Source organism: Euleptes europaea, chromosome 4 (assembly GCF_029931775.1).
Source record: "Euleptes europaea isolate rEulEur1 chromosome 4, rEulEur1.hap1, whole genome shotgun sequence".
Taxonomy (NCBI): Eukaryota; Metazoa; Chordata; class Lepidosauria; order Squamata; family Sphaerodactylidae; genus Euleptes; species Euleptes europaea.
In genome coordinates this window covers 104,647,503-104,671,233 of record NC_079315.1, presented here as the reverse complement: position 1 = coordinate 104,671,233, position 23,731 = coordinate 104,647,503, and the positions used below count along the sequence as shown (strand labels likewise).

The following is a 23,731-nucleotide window of genomic DNA, read 5'->3' as shown; positions in this document are numbered from 1 at the left end:
CTGGTGTACAGTGGGTTCGATCCAGTGCAAAATTTCACTTACATTAGAGCTCTTACCGGTTGCGCTGAGTCTAACATACTGTATTCCCACTTGCATTTCCATTTGTGCAAGTTTTTTTGTAGAGTTTCTGGCCACCATAATATATAAGCAGCAAAGCGCTAGGTGGTACACAGTATCTTGTATGAGCAGAATTGCGCTAAATCCATTTATGTTTCTGCTTGTGTATCACTGGATCCAAGCCACTGTCTTGAGTTTTGTGATGAAAAGTATGGCAAGGTATAAATGTAATAAATATATTGATCTGATCGTGTTGCTTTTACTCCCAGTTTGCCAAGAGCTCTTACCCCAAAGTCTGAGATTAATTTTAAAGGCCCTATTAATCTCTTATTCGTACTTGAAGTGCTGAACATTTTTTCTTGCTTTGAAAGAAAAACAAAAGAACGGTATTGTAAAATCATCTTGCTCTCCTGTTTACAATTTCATATCGCCACTTAAAACAGGAGGAAATTTTGTTGGTGAAAACTGATGTTATGACCTACTTACTGAATGAATGATGCTAGCCAGATTTTGAAACTGTTCCTGATTTCTCTTTCTGTCTCTCTTTAAATGCAAGACTTTTTCCTCCAGTGCTGAAATCTTGACAATACATTTCATTTTGTTGGTTTTGCCAAGTTTGGTAACTTTGAACATAGCTGTGATTTTCATTGTCATACGTAGTTAGAAGTTTGACATGGATTTTACTAACCGCCTTTATTTCACACAGAACATAAGTAAAACTTCCAAAAAAAATCAATTCATTTTTATTTTTCAACAGGACAGACTGCTGTTTCAGCCCAGATGATAAATTACTTGTTACTGGTACTTCTGTTAAGAAAGGCGGCGGCCATGGAAAACTTATTTTCTTTGAGCGAGAAACATTTAAGAAAGTGTATGAAATAGATGTCACAGATGCGGTAAGTCATAATTTAGTGCATATACAAACCTGGATATTTTGCTCATGCATGAAAAGTAGAATTATGTCAGCCCTCCTGTGTCTCTAACTACTATTAATTCTATTATTTAACATATGGGTATGTAGCTAAAAGCATGGCTGAGATTCTGCAAGATCATTTGGTATATGCTGAATCCCTCTCAAACCTCAAACCTCAGTCCCCATAATGATACTAATTAATTGTATAATTATATGGTATGGGCATGTAATTGTCTAAATTTAGTGTTTCTAAAGTTTTTAAAAAGGAAGCCTGAGAAATGTGGAAAGGTAAACATTGGGGCATAGTGAGGGGGAAAATGAAAATTTTTCCGGTTACCAGAGTACTGGTTGAGATTAATGAATCCAAGTATCACGGAATAACTTTCAGTACTACAGTAGTAATACAGGTCTGTCCAGAATCCTTCTTCCACATTAAATGTTAGAATCAAACAATTAATTTTCTTAAATGAACACTTACCGTTATGTTTCTGAAAGCAGATTTACATAAATGTAGTGCTGAAAGTGTGTTCTAAAGTTTTAGTTGCTTTGATTTTACATTAACTGCCCTATATTTATCAAATACAACATAAAATACCATCATCATCATCATCTTTAATTTATATCCAGCCCTCTCCCGGCCAAGCTGGGCTCAGGACAGCTACCAACATAGAATCATAGAGCTGGAAGGGACCACCAGGGTCATCTAGTCCAACCCCTTGCTCAATGCAGGAAATTCACAACTACCTCCCCCCCACACACCCCTAGTGACCAGAAGATGGCCAAGATTCCCTCCCTCTCATCATCTGCCTAAGGTTGGACAATGTATTAATGTACATTGATGTTTAATTACAAAATTACAGCCTATCAGTGGCTGTCAAAGACATTTTCTTTCTATTCAGTATATGATCCAGCTTACTTTATTGAATCATTTAATGCTAGCCACCTTATTTCTCTTGCTGTCTGCTTGAGGCACACTGTGATCTGTTTTTTTTTAGTGGTTTAAATTGGTACAAGAGCTAGATTCGAGTTCAGGAGCATCTTTGAGACCAGTAGGATTTTCGGGGTACAAACTTTAGAGAGTCAAGGCTCCCTTCATCAGATACAAAGGGAGTTTTAACTCTCAAAAGTTTATACCCCAAAAATCTTGTTGTTTTCTAAGGTGCTACTGGACTCGAATCTAGCTCTTCCACCGCAAACCAAAATGGCTACCCTCCCAAAGCTAAATTGAAGAAGAGTTGGTTTTTATAGCCCGCTTTTCTCTACTGAAAGGAGTCTCAAAGGGGCTTACAATCACCTTCCCTCCCCCCACATCAGGCACCTTGTAAGGAAGGTAGAGTTGAAAGTTCTGAGGGAACTGTGATTAGCCCAAGGTCACCCAGCAGGCTGCATGTGAAGGAGTGAGGAATCTAATCTGGTGGAGGAGTGGGGAATCAAACCTGGTTCTCCAGATTAGAGTCCGCCACTCTTAACCACTATACCACATTGGGTCTCAGGAACCTTTGGTATGGGAACCTTTCTATGGATGGTGTACCTTGGAGAGGGTGTGTATTGATGTTTGATTGTGTAGCTATTTATCAACCTTGTAATTTAATGCGATGTAATTTTGAAGAAGAAACACCTCCCAAAAGCCAAAACCCATATATTGCTTTTCAGCCTTCCATAAATAATCCTATTGGCTTAAGCAGAATTCAGATTTGGCACAGCTTGCTGCGTACAGGGGAGGGAGTTATCATGAGCATGTTTTTCCGCTATGAACAGAATAATAGTGGCTCATTAAAGTCAATTATAAAATAATCCTAATGGATTTAGCATATGAAAAGGGATGCAAAGTATTTTCTTGTGTCAAATTCAAATGATAAAGGAAATACAGTTTTTACATCTGTTCAGGCAACAAGGAAGGCCCAGCCAGTATAGATTATTTTGAAATGTTTAAGGGCAGTAAACTTTCATCTTTAAAACTGCTTGGGAAATATCCAGTATGTGTTGGCCTGTAAGTGAACCTGATGCTTAATGGAAACTTAATGACTACTTTAAATGCTTGACCAAAGTAATGTCTAGCATTCCTTTCTGTCATACCAAGCCTTTTGTCCACCTCTTTTCTTTTAAGTTTTTTTTTTAAATGGGAGAGTACATTATTATTCCAGACTTTTTGTTGTAGTCACGTGGGCTTGCGGTCAGTATTCATAGGTTTATCGGTGAGGCATTTTGCCCAGCGCAAGAAACATTGAAGCAAAATAGGGCATAAAACAGGCCTTGTCTTGCAGCTCGCAAGATAGTAAGCTCAGCATTTTGTGAACCAACAGCGCCCATAGGTAGGCATAATCATTATCAATATAAGTAGAAGGTTGCCAACTTCCAGGCGGGGCCTGGAGATCCTCTAGAATAACAGCCTGTCTTCAGACAACAGAGGTCAGCTCTCTGGAGAAAATGGCTGCTTTGGAGGTTGGACTGTATGGTCATAGAATCATAGAGTTGGAAAGGGACCACAAGGGTCATCTAGTCCAACCCCCTGCACAATGCAGGAAATTCACAATTACCTCCCCCCCACACCCCTAGTGACCCCTGCTCCATGACCAGAAGATGGCCAAGTTGGCTCAGGTTGGCATATGTGGTTTTCACCCTCCTTCATTTATTATCATGACAGGTAGGTTAGGCTGAAGTCTAAGGTGACTTTCTCCCACTGGGGAGAAAGGTGGGGTAGAACTTAAGAAAATCAATTAAACACTTGATGGTCACAACACCAGGAGAAGATCCATGGCTGGATAAAGTGCCAAGTCAATTTTTTTGCCAAGTTCCATGGCAAAAAGGATGAGCATCATATGTCCTTGTGTCCCTCAGGAATAATTGTCACCTTAATTTGGAATTTTCTGACTTCTTGGCATTTGACATTGAATGGTGTTGCTATCTTATAGATGCGGGTACGCTCACCTTCACTCTTGTGTAAAGCAAAAATGTCTTCCATTTCATGGCATGTGTAGGTAGAATTTTGGCATCCATCCATTCTAATGATTGCTATCATTGTAAGAGGTGTAAGAGAAAGGGATCTTGATATCTAAGTCAAATAAGGGTACCCTTGCTTCCCTTTCTCTGATGCTGGGCCTCTTAAACTTTTTCCGCTCGCAACCCCTTTTCACATGAGAAATTTTTTCGCAAACCCGGGTATATAGGTATATAAAATAGGTATACAAATCAAACGTTTACTGATAATAAATCAAATTTTTCGCGACCCCCACATTCATTTAAGTGACCCCATGTGGGGTTGCGACCTACAGTTTAAGACGCTTTGCTCTAATGTACCAGGTAGACATTGGAGCACATATGCATGTACTTTAACTCTTCCCCACCCCATTCAATGCAATGCTAAATGTCTTCTAATACCACATAGAAAATTCCTCTTTGTTTTTTTGTTTTTTTGGTTTTTTAAAAATATTTTATTTATTTCAAAAAGGGGGGATACAAAAGGAAAAAAAGAAAAAGGATAGGGGGCCGTCTGCAGATAAAGTACATTTGTAGAAAATAATAATAGCGTTTCAACATAAAAAGGAATTACATCATAATTACCACAACTATTTCTCTAATTGATTAAATAAAGTATCTTGTTCCGATAGAAAATATTCACTTTGCTATCATCAATAATTGCACCTTTATTCTTGTTCTGCTAGAAAATAACTTCACTTTGCTTCAACCAATATTTATACCGTTTTATAAAGTTTCAACTACTGGTTTCTATATACCTATAAAACAAACTCCATTTTTCGTTAAACTGTTCAAGAGTTTCTTCGAAAATTCCTCTTTGTTGATTCCAGTCCAAATGATACTATTTCTTCACATAGTTTTGTAGTCCAGTTTCCCAAGACAAATATTCTAATGGTTCCCTAGTCTCTTGAGCATTTTAAATCTGGTATTCGTGGCATTTTAGATAATTTTTCAGGTTACACCTTATTTATTGTAGTTGGCGAATTTCTTAGGATGAGCTTCTGAGGAGTTTCACACTTGAGTTATTTGGGTTGTCTCATTTTAGGCAAACCTTTAGCATAATGTTTGAACGTGCAGACAGTCGGTCTATTACTGAGGGTCATAATGGATGTTCCTGCTCATCTTGGTGGAATAATTATGCATGCATTTTTGGAACAGAATGATGGTATATTTTTCATCCCTACAAGTATTTTAAAATAAATCCATTTAAAATAAGTTATTTTATAACTTGGTGTTTTGCATGCCAATGTAAGTTGGAAGAGCAAGTTGGGTTTTTTAAAAAACAATTTCTAGCCAGTTTACTACTTAAATTTAAGGAGGAAACAACAATATTAAAAATAATACATGAAGTGCATTATTTAATAATTCTTTGAAAAGACACATGATTGGTAGACTTAAATGGTTAAAGCGGGGCTATTAACAGATTAAGGAGTGGTTACTAAGCATGCCTCTTATTCTAGTAGAAGGTAGAGTTGCAGGAGGTTTTGGTGATGGAGCCTGAGGAGAGCGGGGTTTGGGGATGGGAGGGACTTCAATGCCATTGAGTCCAATTGCCAAAGCAGCCATTTTCTCCAGGTGAACTGATCTCTATCAGCTGGAGATCAGTTGTAATAGTAGGAGATCTTCAGCTAGTACCTGGAGGTTGGCAACCCTACTGCCTCAGCAGCAGCCCAGCAACAGAAAACGCCTAGGTTGTCAGGCCTGAGTTGGGAAATAACTGGAGATTTTAGGTGTGGAGCCTGAGGAGGACAGAGTTTGGGGCAGGGCGGGACTTCAGTGGGGTAGAATGCCATAGACCCCACCTTCCTAAGCAGACATTTTCTCCAGGTGAACTGATTTCTGTCACCTGGAGATTAGTTATAATCCCAAGAGCTCTCCAGCCACTACCTGGAGGTTGGCAACCCTAGCCTAGGCCCTAGCTATTACAGATAATGTTCTTGAATGAGCAAACAGGGACTGCTAGGAGTCCCTGTGATAGTCACTGCACCACACTAGCTCCAGGTCTGCATCACTGAGGCCAAGTGACCCCCAATTTAAATTTCATCATTTAATTGGTTCTTGTAGGTTATCCGGGCTGTGTAACCGTGGTCTTGGAATTTTCTTTCCTGACGTTTCGCCAGCAACTGTGGCAGGCATCTTCAGAGGATTAACTTCAGAGTTAATCCTCTGAAGATGCCTTCCACAGTTGCTGGTGAAACGTCAGGAAAGAAAATTCCAAGACCACGGTTACACAGCCCGGATAACCTACAAGAACCAATGAACTCTGACCGTGAAAGCCTTCGACAATATTTTCATCATTTAAATTCCCTAAATAAATAACTATATTTTAAAATAAATAAACATAGCACATTTCTGCATTCTTAAATACAGTGCTTTGTTTCATAACTTTTTTTTATTTGAAGAAATGAAAACGGATAGATCATTTGTAACCTGCCCTGTCCACAGGCAATTTATACTTTAGCTGTTATCCTGTTTTACCATGGACTCAGTGTCTCCACAGTAAAAAAATAAATACTGAGTAAAGATGTGTTCACCCGGACCTGGATGGCCCAGGCTAGCCCAGTCTTGGGAACTTATCTCTGTCGCCTGGAGATCAGCTGTAATAGTGGGACTCCAGCCACCACCTGGAGGCTGGCAACCCTGCCAATCTCGTAATATCTCAGAAGCTAAGCGGGGTCAGCCCAGTTAGTATTTGGATGGGAGCCCATCAAGGAATTCCAGGGTTGCTATGCTGTCCAAGCTCTGCTCACGACCTGAGTTCGATCCCAACGGAAGTCGGCTTCAGGTAGCCGGCTCAAGGTTGACTCAGCCTTCCATCCTTCCGAGGTCGGTAAAATAAGGACCCAGCTTGCTGTGGGTAAAGGGAAGATGACTGGGGAAGGCACTGGCAAACCACCCCACAAACAAAGTCTGCCTAGGAAACGTCGGGATGTGACGTCACCCCGTGGGTCAGTAATGACCCGGTGCTTGCACAGGGGACCTTTATCTTTTATGCCGAGAAAGGCAATGACAAACTACCTATGTTTGTCTCTTGCCTTGAAAACCCCATGAGGGGAGGTTGTTAGTCAGCTGCGACTTGATGACACTTTCTGCCTAAGATGTGTTGCATGATAAAACTACCATGGCCCTTCAGGCTTTAAAACATATTTTTAAATTACTCCTCACCTCCCACCTACAGTAATAGGTTAACACTGCCATCCTAACAGCCAGTGTGGTGTAGTGGTTAAAGTGTTGGACTAGGGTCTGGGAGAACCAGGTTCAAATCCCCATTCAATGTTCTGGCAAAAGCTATAAATAATAATAATAATCCCCACTCTGCTGTGGAATCTTGCTGGCAGACCTTGGAGCCAGTCACGTATTGTCAGCCTAACTTACCTCACAGGGTTATTGTGAGGATAAAACAGAGGAGAAGAGAACGATGTAAGCTACTTTGGATCCCCATTGGGGAGGCAGGGAATAAATGAAGTAAACGAAAGAACGAAATGAATTCTAAGCAAGTATACTCAGAACCTTACCTAGGTCTATTCAATGGAGCTTACTCCCAGGGATGTGTTCTTACAATTGCCCTGTAATTTAAATACCAAAACAGCCCCATGTGAAATTTGCCCGCAAGTATCTTGATGTTGAGGTATTTCTGAGCAATATGAAAATCTATGATGAGGCAAAAGTACTGCAGCACTGATATGTGCACTCTATAGAGCAGGAGTGTCAAACTCCATTGTTACAAGAAGAAGAAGAGTTGGTTTTTATATGCCAACTTCCTCTACCACTCAAACTGGCTTACAATCACCTTCCCTTCCCCATGACAGACACCCTGTGAGGTAGGTGGGGCTGAGAGAGCTCTGGCAGAGCTGTAACTTGCCCAAGGTCACCCAGTTGGCTTCGTGTGCAGGAGTGGGGAAACAAATCCAGTTCACCAGATTAGCCTCCGCCGCTCCTGTGGAGGAGTGGGGAATCAAACCTGGTTCTCCAGATCAGAGTCCACCGCTCCAAACCACCGCTCTTAACCACTACACCTTGCTGGCCAGATATGGCATGTCACTTGGTCAGGCCGGGCCATGCCTCGCCAGCCCAGATCGGGGTGGGGAAGCCTTGGCTGGCTCGCGGGCCGGATAAGAGTTCTCAAGGGGCCGAATCCAGCCCGCAGGCCTTATGTTTGACACCCCTGCTATAGAGCTTTTCAAGCCAGCTATTTCCGCTGCAGCCCCCCGAACTCCCCCACCACAACTCCTAAAGCTGCATGAAGGAAAATAGGCAGCCTCTCTGGATGAACGCATAAGGCGTTTCCAGACATACGCACAGGACACTTTTGGATGCTCACCTCTACAGGAGGCTTAAATTACTGAAGTAATTAGCAATCATTCCGATCAGTCAAAAAGAATCGGACATTTTGTTTGAAAGAAAAGAGGAATGTAATTGGAGAAGGCCTGAACATCCCTGTCAAAATCCCTCTTTCCACATTCAAAGCCTTATCTCGCTGCACGAGCAGCCAATGCTCAGCCAGTCGGAACAGGCCTCTTCAAACAGACCCCGTGGTGCAGCCTCATTGCCGCTGAGGCAGAAAGGGAAGTTGGCGCTTACGAGGCAAGCGTTTATGACGACCCTTAACCAGAAATGTTTTCTTAGCCGCAGTCGCTGCCGACAGCTTTATGTCTTTCTGACCCATGTCAGAGCCCTAAACTAGATTCTTTAAGCCATCAAACTCGTGCCAGATAAGCCTGGGTGCTAATGGGTTTTTTAGCACTGGGCCTATTGAAGCGAAGATGCAATTGACTGACCAGTGTTTGTGTATTTCAGACTAATGTAATTTAGTTCTCTGCCCATAGGCTTCAAAGAGAGATACTTGCTCCCAAATAGCATTTAGGCCAAAGGTCTACTGCTTGACTCATTTGCCCTTTCCAGGAAGGAGCGCGCCTTCATTCTGATCCAGAATGGATGGTAGTCTATAGGAAGGAGAAAGTGCTTCAGTTATTCTTTTTGACATGGTCAGTTTTATAAATCTGACTCCTCAAGTGACTTTGTAATTGACCAGTAGCACCTCAGTCTGCTCAGGACTGAGCTTTGGTTTATTAGCCCTCACCAAACCAAGGTCTTGTGTAAGTAATATTTCAGAGGGTTGAACCCCAATCTGCACAATTAAGTTGTTAGATATGCAAAATTTTGAAAATACAGAAAGGGAAGAGATGTTCAGTGCAACGCTGTGCATGTTTTCTAAGACATTTATACCCAGTTTTCTCCCTAGTGAGGACCCAAAACAGGGCTCAGGGTGGTTTACAGCATCAAATAAAAACATCAGTCAATTGACATATAAGAGCAATATTAAAATACCATCAGTAAATTACATAAAAATCTAACCATGATGGCGTCTTAAGATTACATCATACCACCGGATATTAAAACAATCATAAGTTTACATGCAGTAAAATTAGGAGGGGAAAATCTAACATAAATAGCTTAATTGATGGCTAGAGAGGGAGACTGGCAGGGGGCTGGGGAGAGGAAGAAAGGAGGGCATAAAAAGGGAGATTCGGGTCCAGGTAGCATTGCCAACCTCCAGGGACTAGCTGGTGATCTCTTGCTGTTACAACTGATCTCCAGTGGATAGAGATCAGTTCACCTGGAGAAAATGGCCGCTTGGGCAATTGGACTCTATGGCACTGAAGTCCCTCCCTTCCCCAAACCCCTCCCTCTGCAGGCTCTGCCCCCAAAGAGAGACCTGGCAACCCTAGGTCCAGATCAGCAAATGTAATCGTCACAGATGTACTACCATCGCTGTCCTCAACTATAAGCCATATATACTGTATAAGCACACTCCACTTATGTATTATAAACGTGTTTACTTAGAAGTAAACGTCACTGAGTTCTGTGGAACTTATTCCCTCATAAAGCATTCTTAGGACTGCAGCCAAAAGTGTCCAAGACCAAGTAGGGGACACAAGTGTCAGAGACTAAATAAATGACCCTGTAATTTATGGGGGAAGGGATCCCTGTGTTCCTGGACAACCTTATCCAGAGAATCAAGAGCCCCAGCCACAGGTGAGCAGATCTGTGAAGGTCTGAATGTATAATATTAACTTGATCCTACGTAGAGATACACCTTTCTTAAACCATTGAAATCAAGGGGCCTAGAAGGGTGTAACTCTTCTTTTAGGGTTGCCAACCTCCAGGTACTAGTTGAAGAGAAGGACAGCACCAAGGCTCACAAACTTAATATGAAATTTGTGTAAGACCTCATTAAACAAAGAAAACAAAAATATATCTAAGGTAGGTACTTAACTTGCTATAATTTTTCAACAGGTTACAAAGGTACAGCGTCCCAATGCCTGGTTACTTCACCGTGATTTTCCAGCAGGTTACAAAGATACAGCGTCCCAATGCCTGGTTACTTCACCAATCAGCACAAAATTTATATATGTATCTATTTCCACAGTTCAATCAAGTCCATTCAATAAAGTACCGTTCCAAATCTCGTCCAAGGTCCAATTAATTCGAAGGTGAATCAAGTCCAAACAGGAAAACAATTTGAACCCAATTCCAGGAAAATAAAGTCAAGGATCTCCAGCCGATAGAGATCCGTTCACCTGCAGAAAATGGCCGCTTTGGCAATTGGACTCTATGGCATTGAAGTCCCTCCCCTCTCCAAACCCTGCCCTCTTCAGGCTCCGCCCCAAAAACCTCCTGCCGGTGGTGAAGAGGGACCCGGCAACCCTATCGTCTTTTAGGGCCCTCTTTCAGACAAAGTTTTCTTAGGTCTCTTCCCTTTCCTCTCTTTGGCCTGATTATCTTTCACCGCTGGAACATTTGATCATACTCTGACAGGGGGGTGGAACAGTGAGCAAATATCATAATCCTTTTCCATCAAACTTAGATTTTTAAGACCCTCTGTAACGGAAGGGAGTAAAGTGGAACAAACATGCTTTCTCCAAAATGCCGACTACTTAGGCTGAGAGAGGCCTCAGGCCTTCACTTCTTGGCTCATCTATGGCAAGCGTGGCTGTTAACATGACATCACCAGTTATATTTTTTGTATTATGTACAGATTTCATCCAAATGCGAGTCCACACATTTTGAAAACATTAGTCAGTTAAAAGCTAGATAATCCTCTGAAAACTTCTTTAAGCAGCTGACAACTCTTGGTTCTACATCTGAGTGTCTAAGTAAGAGTTAAACCATGATGTCAGTGAGTTTTCAGTTTGCTTTTCATTATCAGGATTCCACAATAGCAAAACCTCTTTCAGACTCTAGCCTCTTCTATTTTTCTTGTTGTCATAAGCACTCTAGTCCAAACTCTGAGCTTTGAGGGATGTTTCCTTTTTAAGACCCGGTTGCCACCGTTGGTTCCAGATTTTATTCAGCGGCGGCCTTAAAAAAATAATTGAATTTACCACAATCTGGATTCAACCTGCCGTCACCTGCACAGAAGAGGGATAGTGTGACAAAATGGGAATCAATAAATGGAATTTGGAGGGGGAAACTGTAAGGGCATAGGCTAGTTCTGGGAAGTCCCTCCTCAGTACATTCTGAGGCATCCATGTGGATTAGTAGCAGAGAGGTGGTATTGTGAGAGGAACAGTGGGGATAGTGGCACCGTGGGGAGGAGAACAGAACTCCCATGACTGAAATCCTTTTCCTTTTCAGCCTCCTGCTTTCACATGCTTCAGCCTCTCTTTGCTCCGAAGTCCTGACCTCTGTGCATTTGGTGGTCAAGAATTATGCCTGTTTGAAGCCGTTTTTGTGTGTGTATTAAGTGCCATCAAGTCGTTTCCGACTCATGGCGACCCTATAAATCAAAGTCCTCCAAATGTCCTATCTTTGACAGCCTTGCTCAGGTCTTGCAAATTGAGGGCTGTGGCTTCCTTTATTGAGTCAATCCATCTCTTGTTGGGTCTTCCTCTTTTCCTGCTGCCCTCAACTTTTCCTAGCATGATTGTCTTTTCCAGTGACTCTTGCCTTCTCATAATGTGACCAAAAGCCATTTTTACCATAGAGTTTTTGCCCAAATACCGGAGCATTGCCATGTCACCAGCCACAGGATGATGTCATTTCTGGTGAGTGCACTTCAACATATCATTGGTGACCTACAGTCTCTCCTGGATAAGGATATTTCTTTTTCATAGGCTTGGGGGTGGGGCGTGACTTTCCTTCAGTAACTTTCCTTATCAAAATATAGAAAATATCATCTTTGTGGCATCAGAAGAAGTGAGCTCTAACTCACACTAGCTCATGCAGGAATAAATATTGTTAGTCTTTAAGGTGCCACAATGGACTCCCATTTTACGTTGCTGCTACGCCTCCAAGAGAACCAGGCCGATCTTAACTAGATTACAAAAAGTGAATCATTGCTCTGCCAATAAGGTTCAAATTACAAAGGTCCCTCTAGGCACCAAGCAGTAAATAAGAAATATGTTCCTTTTGGCAATATAACAGCTAAGCATCAAAGAACTCTACGTTTTAATGACCCCTTGGTCCTATAAAAAGCATTGTCTTACTCATTCTACAAATGTGTCATTCAAATGGGGACACACAACCCTATTAAGAATGTTACACAATGCAGGCTGAAACCCTTAGGGTTTTTAAAAAATCCCTTGAAACTGCCTTAGATTTGAGATGCATCCCCACAAAATGTTGTCAACAGATCTGCATGGTGAGTGCTCATTAAGGGTGATGTAGGGTTGCCAACCTCCAGGTGGAGCCTGGAGATCTCCCAAAATTACATCTGATCTCCAGTTTACAGAGATCCGTTGCCCTGGAGAAAATGGCTGCTTTGGAGAGTGGCTTCTATGACATTATACCCTATTGAGGTCCCTCCCCAGGCTCCATCCCCCAAATCTCCAGTAATTTGCCAAACTAGGGTAAGCTTGATGCATGGTGGTTGCATGGGCTGAAAATGCTGTTTGTGAGAGCCAGTAGATACACGAGGGAAATTATAAGTATTGAAAAAATCAGCAAAGCTCATAGACATGGGCCTCTTGGCCTATTATGAGATATTCAGGCCAGAATATTTACAAGTCCATGTCTTCGCATATCGAAGTTTTGCTATATACAAAGTTCTTCCACAAACCTCTTATTTGTCTCCCATTAACCTCTCAGGAAGCGCTGCAAGGGCTGCCTGTTTGCCAGGGCTTTCGAGTGGGTTTAAATACCAGGTATCTTTTAAGGGGGTAGGAGAGAAAGATTTGGGGCTTGCTATATTCTCTTTGGTTTTTAGCCGGGGATGTACAATATGTACAAGAGGAAAGTTGGGATATAAATGTTTTAATAAATAAACATGTCTATCCTGCCTTCTCTGCCAGCATACTCAAGCAGCTACTCCTTGTGCATAGTGAAATGCTACTCTGTAAAGTTAAATTGTGCAGTCGAGACTCAGCCAACTCATGGCAGCCACATAAAGTTCCATCTCATAGGGTTTTCAAGGTAAGAGATGAGCAGAGGTGGTTTGCCATTGCCTTCCTCTGCATAGCAACCCTGGTGTAGTGGTTAAGAGCCGTCGTTTGGAGCGGTGGACTCTACTCTGGAGAACCGGATTTGATTCCCCACTCCTCCACATGAGTGGTAGACTCTAATCTGGTGAACTGGGTTGGTTCCCCCACTCCTCCACATGAAACTAGCTGGGTGACCTTGGGGTAGTCACAGTTCTCTTAGAGCACTCTCAGCCCCACCTACCTGACATGGTGTCTGTTGTGGGGAGGGGAAGGGAAGGTGATCGAAAGCCAGTTTGATTTTTCCTTAAGTGGTAGAGAAAGTCAGCATATAAAAACCAACCCTCCTCCTCCTTCCTCTTCTTCTTCTTCCTTGGTGGTCTCACATCCAAATACTGACTCTACTTAGCTTGCCAGCTCTGGCAAGATTGGGCTTATGTGGGTTGTTAGGGGGAGCTGCAAGATCTTGTTCAGCAAATGGTGCTATCATTATCTTCCCCCAATGTTTGAAGACTTTTCTGGTGATATTCCTTCCCAATTATGTGTTTCTTTATTTGTTGTTTTTAATTGTTTGTGTGTGTGTGTTGTGCCGTCAAGTCGCTTCCAACCCATGGCAACCCTATGAATTAAAGTCCTCCAAAATGTCCTATCTTTGACAGCCTTGCTCAGATCTTGCAAATTGAAGGCTGTGGCTTCCTTCATTGAGTCAGTCCATCTCTTGTTGGGTCTTCCTCTTTTCCTGCTGCCCTCAACTTTTCCTAGCATGACTGTCTTTTCCAGTGACTCTTGTCATCTCATGACGTGACCAAAATACGATAGCCTCAGTTTAGTCATTTTAGCTTCTAGGGTCAGTTCAGGCTTGATTTGATCTATAACCCACTAATTTGTTTTTTTGGCAGTCCACGGAATCCGTAACACTCTCCTCCAACACCACTTTTCAAAGGAATCTATTTTCTTCTATCAGCTTTCTTCACTGTCCAGCTTTCACACCCATACATAGTAATAGGGAATACGATAGCATGAATTAATCTAGTCTTGTTTAATTTAATTGTTTACAGTATGTTAAGTTTCTTTTAATAATTTTTTAATTGTTTGCTGCCTTGGGGACCCAATGCTGGGTGAAAAGGCTGCCAAAAAAAAAAAGGTTTTAAATTAAAAAAAAAACAACATGTGGTAGAGTGAATCCATCCAACCATCCATACCTAAGACTCCTAAGCAGGTCTACTCAGAATCCTTCTCAGGTCATTTCAATGGGACTCACTCCCAGGAATGTGTCCTTAGGATTGCACTGTTGGTCACCAAAAAGATAAGGGCTTGTAGTTAGGAAATGGTGAAAAGAATGGACTTCTGCTTAAAGATGTTTCATATGATAGGGTTACTGTACAAAGCATTCCGTAAAATGGCCTTCGACAATATTTTGTGCGGAGGTTTGTTGACCTTATTTTGAAGTTGTTGAACTGGTATATTATACGATGGGTAGTCTGTCTGTAGCAGTAGAAAAGAACAAGAGTCCAGTAGCACCTCAAAGACTAACAAAAATTCTGGCAAGGTGTGAGCTTTCGTGAGTCAGAGCTTCAGTTACCTGAAGAAGTGAGCTGTGAGTCACGAAAGCTCACATCCTGCCAGAAATTTTGTTAGTCTTTGAGGTGCTACTGGACTCTTGTTCTTTTCTACTGCTACAGACAGACTTTCTGTATTTAATGTTTCCTTTATGTACCTACTGTAATAATAAAGAACTGAATATATTATTCAGAATTTTTTTTAGTCTTTAAGGTGCTACTGGGCTCTTGCTCTTTTCTACTGGTACATTATACCTTTATTCCAGTCACTTCTGCCATTTGATTTGTGAAGTCAGTTCTCTGCCATTCTCCGTGAAGTCAGTTCTCTGCCATATCCGATTACCATTTTCATAGCTCATGTCATCCTTTTGCTTTTGGGAGGCGGGTTCCAGATACAACAGCACTTCTCTGATAAGTGAAGTCATGTACTTTTTATGTTTGATATACTATTTAATAATAATAATTGCTGAATCAGACTAGTGGTCCTTCTAGTCCAGCGTCTTGTCTGACACAGTGGCCAACCAGTTACTCTGGAGGACCAACAACAGAGCATAGAGGCCAAGGCTTTCCCCGATGGTGACTCCTGGCTCTGGGATTCAGAGATTTACTGCATTTAGTCATCATGGCTGGTAGCCATGGATAGATTTGTCCTCCGTGAATCTGTCTGATCGCCTTTTAAAGCTGTCTATGCTAGTGACCACCACTACATCCTCTGGCAGTGAATTCTACATTCTATTCACTCATTGTGTAAAGAAGGATTTCCTTTTGTCAGTCCTGAATCTACTGCCCAACAACTTAATTGGATGCTGTCGAAGGCTTTCACGGTCAGAGTTCATTGGTTCTTGTAGGTTATCCGGGCTGTGTAACCGTGGTCTTGGAATTTTCTTTCCTGACGTTTCGCCAGCAACTGTGGCAGGCATCTTCAGAGTAGTAACACTGAAGGACAGTGTCTCTGTCCTTCAGTGTTACTACTCTGAAGATGCCTGCCACAGTTGCTGGCGAAACGTCAGGAAAGAAAATTCCAAGACCACGGTTACACAGCCCGGATAACCTACAAGAACCAATTAATTGGATGCCTTTGACTTCTATTATTTTGGGAAAGGGAGAGAAACTCTCTGTCCGCTCTTTCTATTGATGGACTCCCCAGTGTGGTGCCGTGGTGCCCACTGACACCTTTTCTGGCACCCGCCAAGTGTTTTTTAAAAGTGGGCGGGGCCAGGTGGGGCTTTTGCTCAGCAAGGATTCTGATTGACCACTGGAGATTTGATTGGCTGTGCAGATGTTTTAAAATGTTGTTTTAGCAGCAGTTGCCACCACAACCCAAGGATCTGCACTGTGTGACTGAAGTTAAGCTGTGGCAATCATTGTGTGGCTGGCTCCGCCTCCTGTGGCAGCCATATTGTTGCTGCGCCCACCAGGCCGTGTCAGAATTCCAAATGTGCCCACCGGCTCCAAATGTTTGGGGACCCCTGCTATAGTGTTTATGTAGACCTTCTTTGAGGGTACAAAGTGCTTCATATTAATGAGACCATCCCAGAAGCTGCATCTAGAAACACTGTATAAAATCTTCACGGTAGATTATTTTATTTGACTAGATCTTTGGGGGTGGAGTGGGAGCGGTGATCAGTCCCATGTGTTCGAAAGACAGAAGCAGCCTTTTACATACTATGCCAAAAGTACACATACAGCAATAATTTATTTATTTAAACAACACAACGGTAACTTATCTACATTTTATGAACTTTTAGGTATTTTTTACGTCATTTCTTCATATGGAAAGTATCCTTTCCTGACGTAACTGTCACGTTTCAAAGACCAGGGGGCGGCATTAGCGGTTAATCCATTGTTTTGTGCCGGTTCATGCGAAACACTAAGTCTAATTGCCTCCTTCTGTTGCTTTTCTGTAAGAAATGAAGCCTTAGTGCTGAAGTGCCCCTTAGATCTTGTAACTTGCTGTTAATTATAGCGCTGTACAACTCCCAACTCAACGAATTTGTCTCTTGGGTGCCATTGGAATTAAGTATTGACTGCCTCGTTTGCAGCGTTATTGTAAAGTTGGCGTTAAAAGGAAGTGAAGCTTTTCCCACTTCCTAAAACATATTCCAGTTTTAAATGGGTGACCAGATTCAAGCAAGGTTATAGCTATATCCAGAGCCTTTAGCGCACAGCAATATGGGGCTCCTTACTAGCCCCTGTGAAATCTGGTAATGTGAGATTTCTCTCTAGTGTATGTCAGAGAGCATCAGCGTGCTGGTGGCACTGAGTGTCCCATTATTTTTCTTTTATCAAATCTGACCCAATCCCACCATGCGTTGGTAAAAGAAGTTTTAGTTAACTCAGTTCCGTTCGTGCAAGAGCTACTGTAAGATCATGCACTGAACTTTCATTTCTGATCAGTGTTGTGTACTAAAGCCAGCTGGAACAGATATTTAAAGCAGGTATTATTGTATTATTGCTAAATTTGTATAATGTTTGTGCAATCCAAAAATCTACAATGGGGCAATTTATTATTTCTTTTGTCCAGCCTTTGGTTTATAATAGCCCCATCTGCATGTTTTGTTGGGTGTTTTTTATGTCTGTTTTTTATACGTAGCATTGCTTGCCCTCAGGAACATGCCTCATGGTTTAACTGGCTACAAGTTCAGCAGCTTCCCTTAGCAAGGAAACCTCATTCCATGAGGATTTGTTCCTGTGATTCTCTGCAATCCAGTACCACTTGAAAGAGAAAAAGCGGACCACATCAGCTACAAAGAACAGACTAAACAAACTTGTAAACCAGCATTTCAAATCAGTCGCAAAAGTTACTAGCCCATCCTTCTTTTTTACTAGCTGGCCTGTCTACACATCAGGCATTTGTGGCATAAAAGGAAGAAGGGAGGACTTCTTCAAGTCTTCCATTCTCGAAGAAATTCTTGCTCATTACAGATAACATCTGACCATCCTTAACAGTCTGATAATCTTTCCTGATGACAGCTGCTCCTAAAACCCAGTAGGGAAATAATGTTTTAAAGTTGCTTTCCGAACCCAGGAGTACTTTAGCCACAGTTAGCATGGTCAGACTTACCGTCAAGTAATGGGTAAAGGAATTAGGAAGCCACTAAGTAAGGGGAAGGCTAGGTCAATCTTCCCTTACCTGGATAGCCCAGGCCAGCCTGATCACGTCAGATCTCAGAAGCTAAGCAGGGCCAACCCTGGCAAATATTTGGATGGGAGACCTCCAAGGAATACCAGGGTTGTGAGAGGAAGCAGTCAATGGCAAATGTCTCTTGTCTTGAAAACTCCACCAGGGATCACCATTCGTCAGATGTGACTTGACAGCAAAAAAAGGAATAATTAGCATTCAGGGAATGTTAGGTCAGATATAATGGTGAGTTAAGGGGAAAAGAAGGAACTCTAGCTCCAAAAACAAAACAAAAAAATGTTGAGGGATTTATATAAGCGTACAGCACACTCCTGATCGCTAAACTGTTGTTAGCATTGTAGAGTTGCCATCCTCCAGGTGGGGCCTGGCGATCTCCCAGTAGTACAGCTTATCTCCAGGCTACAGAGATGAGTTCCCCCAGAGAAAATGGCTGCTTTGGAGGGTGGTTTCAATGGCACTATACTTGACTGAGGTCCCTCCCCTCCCCCAACTCCACCCTCCCCAAGCTCCGCCACCAAAATCTCCAGGAATTTTCCCACCCAGATTTGGCAATCCTAATTTAGGGAGTGTTACGTCTACACCATTCGTCAAGTGTAAGAAAAAGAAAAGGCTGACCTACCTTTACATCAGTTATTAACACTAGTATTTTAAAATTAGTGTAGCATTTATGCTTTAGAGTTGCACAGAATGTATTAAAGCAAAGAACAGAATCATGACATTGGAGGAAATTCAATGCATTTTCTACGCAACCCCCTATCTTCATAGTGATATCCTGTAATTGAAGCGTTTATAGTAGAACCCTCTCTCCGGTTGCACAGTTGAAAATAGAGATTAGACTTCCCCATGATCAAAGGTGAAAAAAATTCTTTTAAAGAAGAAAATTACCCCCCATGCTTAAACATCATTATTTAGTTGACCTGATCGTGCAGATAAAAATGTGCTTGAAGCTTGTTAAAGGAAGCTGTTTTTCTTGCTGTTCCATATGATGGCTTAATTCGTTTACTTTTCAGTCAGAGTCTGTGGTACATGCCAGCTAATGAACCATATTTAACACTCAAACAAAGTGGATGGGAGTTTAGGATTGGAGAAAAGTAGGCAGGTTGGCCAAATGGTCTGGAAATTGGTAATGTGATATGCTTGCAGACTCTCTTTTGGCCTACAAAGTGGGGGGGGGGGTTGTACTACAAAAATTTAAGAGTCTCCACAGTCAAATTAAATTTAATTTAGGCTCCCCACTTTGAATGAAAGTGTACTTTATGTTCCCTTGTTAAATATATTCTATAGATATGTGTGTGTGTGTATGTGAGTGTTCTAGAATGTATATATAATGCATTAGCTTAACTTTGCGAGTCTCTTTTTCCTTCTTCAGCTGGTTCAGGGTCATGGTCAGTGACACAAATTATATTTCCAAAGCCATGCTTATTTGCTATTGCTGGTCTATTAAGTTCCTAGCTTGGTGGAGGGAGGGCCCCATGGAGTTTTTTATTTTTATTTTTAACTTTAATTGTCTTGCAAAAAAGCATTTGTGGACATTGTAGAACAATATTAAAGTACAGTGTTTTCAAAATCAACATTGTCTTCTGTTTGCCTACTTAATCAAGTTTGTGTAGCCTAAAGGGATTATTATTTTTTCCTTTGTGGAACCACATGATTATATAATTTAGTTAATAAATACATGAGAGCACACCAAGAACTGTGCTCTTTCTACAAATATTATTTATTATTTTCAATAAAGAAACTAAAACATACATTTGTTAACCCATCTTTCTTTAAATGTATTTTTCCAAACCAGGCTACAAATTAATAAAAACAATGCTAGTCAAACACAAAATAAATATCATAGAAAACTATCTGAAAGTGAAATCATGCCAGATGGTTTAGAAAAGAAGAAAGCCTTCACAATCTATGTGAAAGAAACCAAGAATGGAGCCAATTGGATATACCACACTCATTTTTCAGAAAGGAATTAGGGTTGTAGTTTTAATGTCTGTAAAAAGTTTTAGGTGGGATTTTAAAAAATATTGCATTGTTTATTGGTTGACTTACACTTCTAATTTCATTGTTCTGTTAATTTTGTAATCCAGTTTTATTGCATTGTTTGTTGTTTGTATTATATTGGTCAGTAACAGGTTATTTCTAATTCTGTAATCTGCCTTGAGCCGTAACAAGAAAGGTGGATGATAAATGAAGTCAGTAGGATCTGGGAATCCCATGTTTGAATTCCCCATCTGCCATGGGAGCTTGGACCACTCAAAATGGAAGTGGGGGAACAATATTATAAGTTGCTTTGGTTCCATTTAGGATATAAGTAGGGGATAAATGCCTAAATAAAAACTCAACAGCTGCAGTGCCAGGACAGAAAAGTCCTGCCTCTTGTAACCATCAGCCATAGTTTCAAAGATTGCAGCATGCAGACCTGGTCTTCTCTAAAAGCCTGAACACTGTAAAGGTAAGGTAGTCCCCTGTGCAAGCACCAGGTCATTACTGACCCATAGGGTGACGTCACATCACAATATTTACTAGGCAGACTATGTTTACTGGGTGGTTTGCCATTGCCTTCCCCTGTCATCTACACTTTACCCCCAGCAAGCTGGGTACTCATTTTACTGACCTTGGAAGGATGGATGCTACCTGAAACCGACTTCTGTCAGGATCGAACTCAGATCATGAGCAGAACTTTGACTTCAGTACTGCATCTTACCACTCTGCACCACGGGGCTCATGCTTAACCATGTCAAGAGGTTCATATGGAAGCAGATGCACAGATAACATAAGAGTGGTTGCACCATGAATACCAAATGAATCAGGTTTCAAAGAGGTGGAACTTCTGACTTTTTTAGCTTTTGCAGAATCCTGCTGTGCCCCAAATATATCACATGTGTGCTAGAGAAGCCCTAACCTGGGCAGCCTGATCTCATCGTATCTTGGTTAGTTACTTGGTTTGGAGTCCACCAAGGAAGTCCAGGGTTAATGTGTAGAGGCAGGCAACAGCAAACCTCTGAACCTCTCTTGCCTTGAAAACCCTACGAGGTTGCCATAAGTTTGCTGCAACTTGACATCCAGAAAAAAAACTAGAGAAACCAGTTTGTAGCTGTCAAAATTGTGATGCCACATGATAAACTGTTCTCCTGAACACAGTTTGCCATAAAAAAATAAGGGTTAGAATATGTCATAAGAAGGAGGAGTCCTCCCATCCAAGGGCCAACAGCCTGTTTAACATTGGTAATCACATTAAAAGACTCTTCCAGACCTGGTATAATCTGAATGTCATGACAATTACCTTAATTTCATGTTAGACCTGATCTGAAACTAAAATAACTGATTGTTACTGTTATTTTTCAGAGTGTCGTCCGTTGTCTCTGGCACCCCAAGCTGAACCAAATCATGGTTGGTACAGGAAACGGATTAGCTAAAGTATACTACGATCCCATCAAAAGTCAAAGGTACTGTGCTGGCCAGTGGCCGTAACAATAAATGTAATGTAAATGTAAAATCAAAGGTACTTTATTTTAAAAATACAGATTAACACTTGTTAAAATGTGGGGAGATTACTTTTCTCCACATTCATGGTTTCATTTATTAAGAACGTAGGAAGAGCTCTGCTGCAAGCAGAAGGAACTTCTTTCTAAGATTATCCTGGATCCCTGGATTGCAGGAACAAATTAGACATCATTGTCTTCCTAGCCTCTGTGGAGTTCCACATATGGGACTACACATTTGTAAGCCAGGCTGTACCTCCCAGATCAAGAGCAAAAAGTGCTCTGGCCCATCCCATTGGTTGACTGTGTTTCACATCTTCCTCATAAGAAAAGCTCTGCTGGATTTTACATCATGGATATTTTCATCCTCCAGAATTCTCTAACCTCTCAGGGACTTGCTTAAGCTAATTTCTGTCCCACCCAACTCTCTCTTTTTTTCCCCTTTTGACTGACACTCAACTGCTCTCAACATTGCATCCATTTTGGAGCATATTTAGTCCTCAACAGGCCATTTTTTCCTTTTGGTTACTTTATAGTTCAGTCCTAAGAACATTTTCCTAGGAGCGGTGGTGGCTTTCTAGGAGTAAGCCCCCTTAAATAGACACAAATAGGATTCTAAGCAGACCTGGTTAGGATATCACTGCAACAAAGTCATATTTTTGTCTACATACCTAGGAAATCCTCCAGGTGGATAGAGATCCCTTCCTGGTCTGTGAGTAACTTTTGTTATCTGCTCAGGAGCCAACCAATTTACTGTTAGTAAAAAGTGAAATTGATGCTGTGAAATTAGGTTCATTTAAGAAGCTGAACTTTTACAATTTGCACACCCTTTGAAAATGTATTTCTGAATTCAAAACCTATTCATTCATTTATTTAAAATATGTCTGTATCTCCATTTCTCCCAGGCATCCCAGGACCTACTGTTTGCTTTTGTTTTGCTCTTTAAAAAAAAAAAAACTGGGGTTTTTTCTTTCTTTTCCAGAGGAGCAAAATTATGTGTTGTGAAGACAAAAAGAAAAGAGAGGCAAGCAGAGACTCTCACACAGGATTATATTATAACACGTGAGTAACTTTTACATGCTTGTGAAATATAGAACTTTGACTCTCTCATGCATTCCAAAAGCACACCCCTCACCTGCAAACAAAAGTGGCGCAGTCCATTCTGATACTTCACTCCTGCTACTGTTGACCAAGCCTAACATCAATGGATTCAAACATAATTAAGGAAATGGTTCCATCTTCTCTTGTGTGTGTTAGTTAAAAGACATTAACTTCAATTTTTGTGTGTGGATTTTTTCTTTCAATATTTTAATTTATTAAAACAAACGTACAGTGAAAGGAAATATACAATACAGAGATACATAAAATACATAACCATTCCTTTCCCCTTTGCAACCATGGACATAGACATCCTTTATCAGCACAGGGCAATTGTGGTATTAATTCAGTCTATTCTATTGCCAGTTCCGTTCTCTGTATAGCCCCTGACCATAGTTGGTCAAATCCAAATGTTTCTCTGCTTTTCTGGTATGCTGTTAATTTCACAAAGGTGTGTGTTTGTGTGTGTGTTAAGTGTCGCCAAGTGGCTTCCGACTCGTGACGACCCTATGAATCAATGTCCTCCAAAATGTCCTATCTTTGACAGCATTGCTCAAGTCTTGCAAATGGAGGTCTGTGGCTTCCTTTATTGAGTCAATCCATCTCTTGTTGGGTTTTCCTCTTTTCCTGTTGCCCTCAGCTTTTCCTAGCATGACTGTCTTTTCTAGTGACTCTTGCCTTCTCTTAATGTGACCAAAATACGATAGCCTCAGTTGAGTCATTTTAGCTTCTAGGTATATAGCTTTTCAACAACCAGTCTCGTAATTTAGGCATATTTTTTTTGTTTCTATTTCTTTGCAGAGACCAGCCTGGTAGCAGTAATCTTGTTTAAGGCAACCATTAACACGTCACTGGGATATCTGATAGACAATTTAGAAGCAGTGATACTGGCTTGTTGGCCAGTGTTCTGGCATGTTCATTTTAAGAAAAGCAGGGTGTAAACATTTTAAATTACAATGAAATGTCACATTCTCTGACGACAGCATTTTTACTTGAGGGATTGTTACCTTTTTTTAAATGAGACGTATTATTGTTGATGGGTTTTCCTTGAAGTGGCTTGCCTTCACATATGGGAATGGTTTCTCAAC

The 23,731-nt window shown here is 41.3% G+C and overlaps 1 protein-coding gene across 1 annotated transcript in view; it reads left to right on the top strand.

Moving 5' to 3' along the window:
• Window positions 1–23,731, top strand: part of WDR70 (WD repeat domain 70) — a 148,828-nt gene that overhangs the window by 115,363 nt on the left and 9,734 nt on the right. Inside the window, exons 13-15 of the mRNA XM_056848023.1 lie at window positions 815–953; window positions 21,409–21,509; window positions 22,528–22,607. Of these exons, the coding sequence (XP_056704001.1) occupies window positions 815–953; window positions 21,409–21,509; window positions 22,528–22,607 (320 nt within the window). The remainder of the gene's footprint in view (window positions 1–814; window positions 954–21,408; window positions 21,510–22,527; window positions 22,608–23,731) is intronic.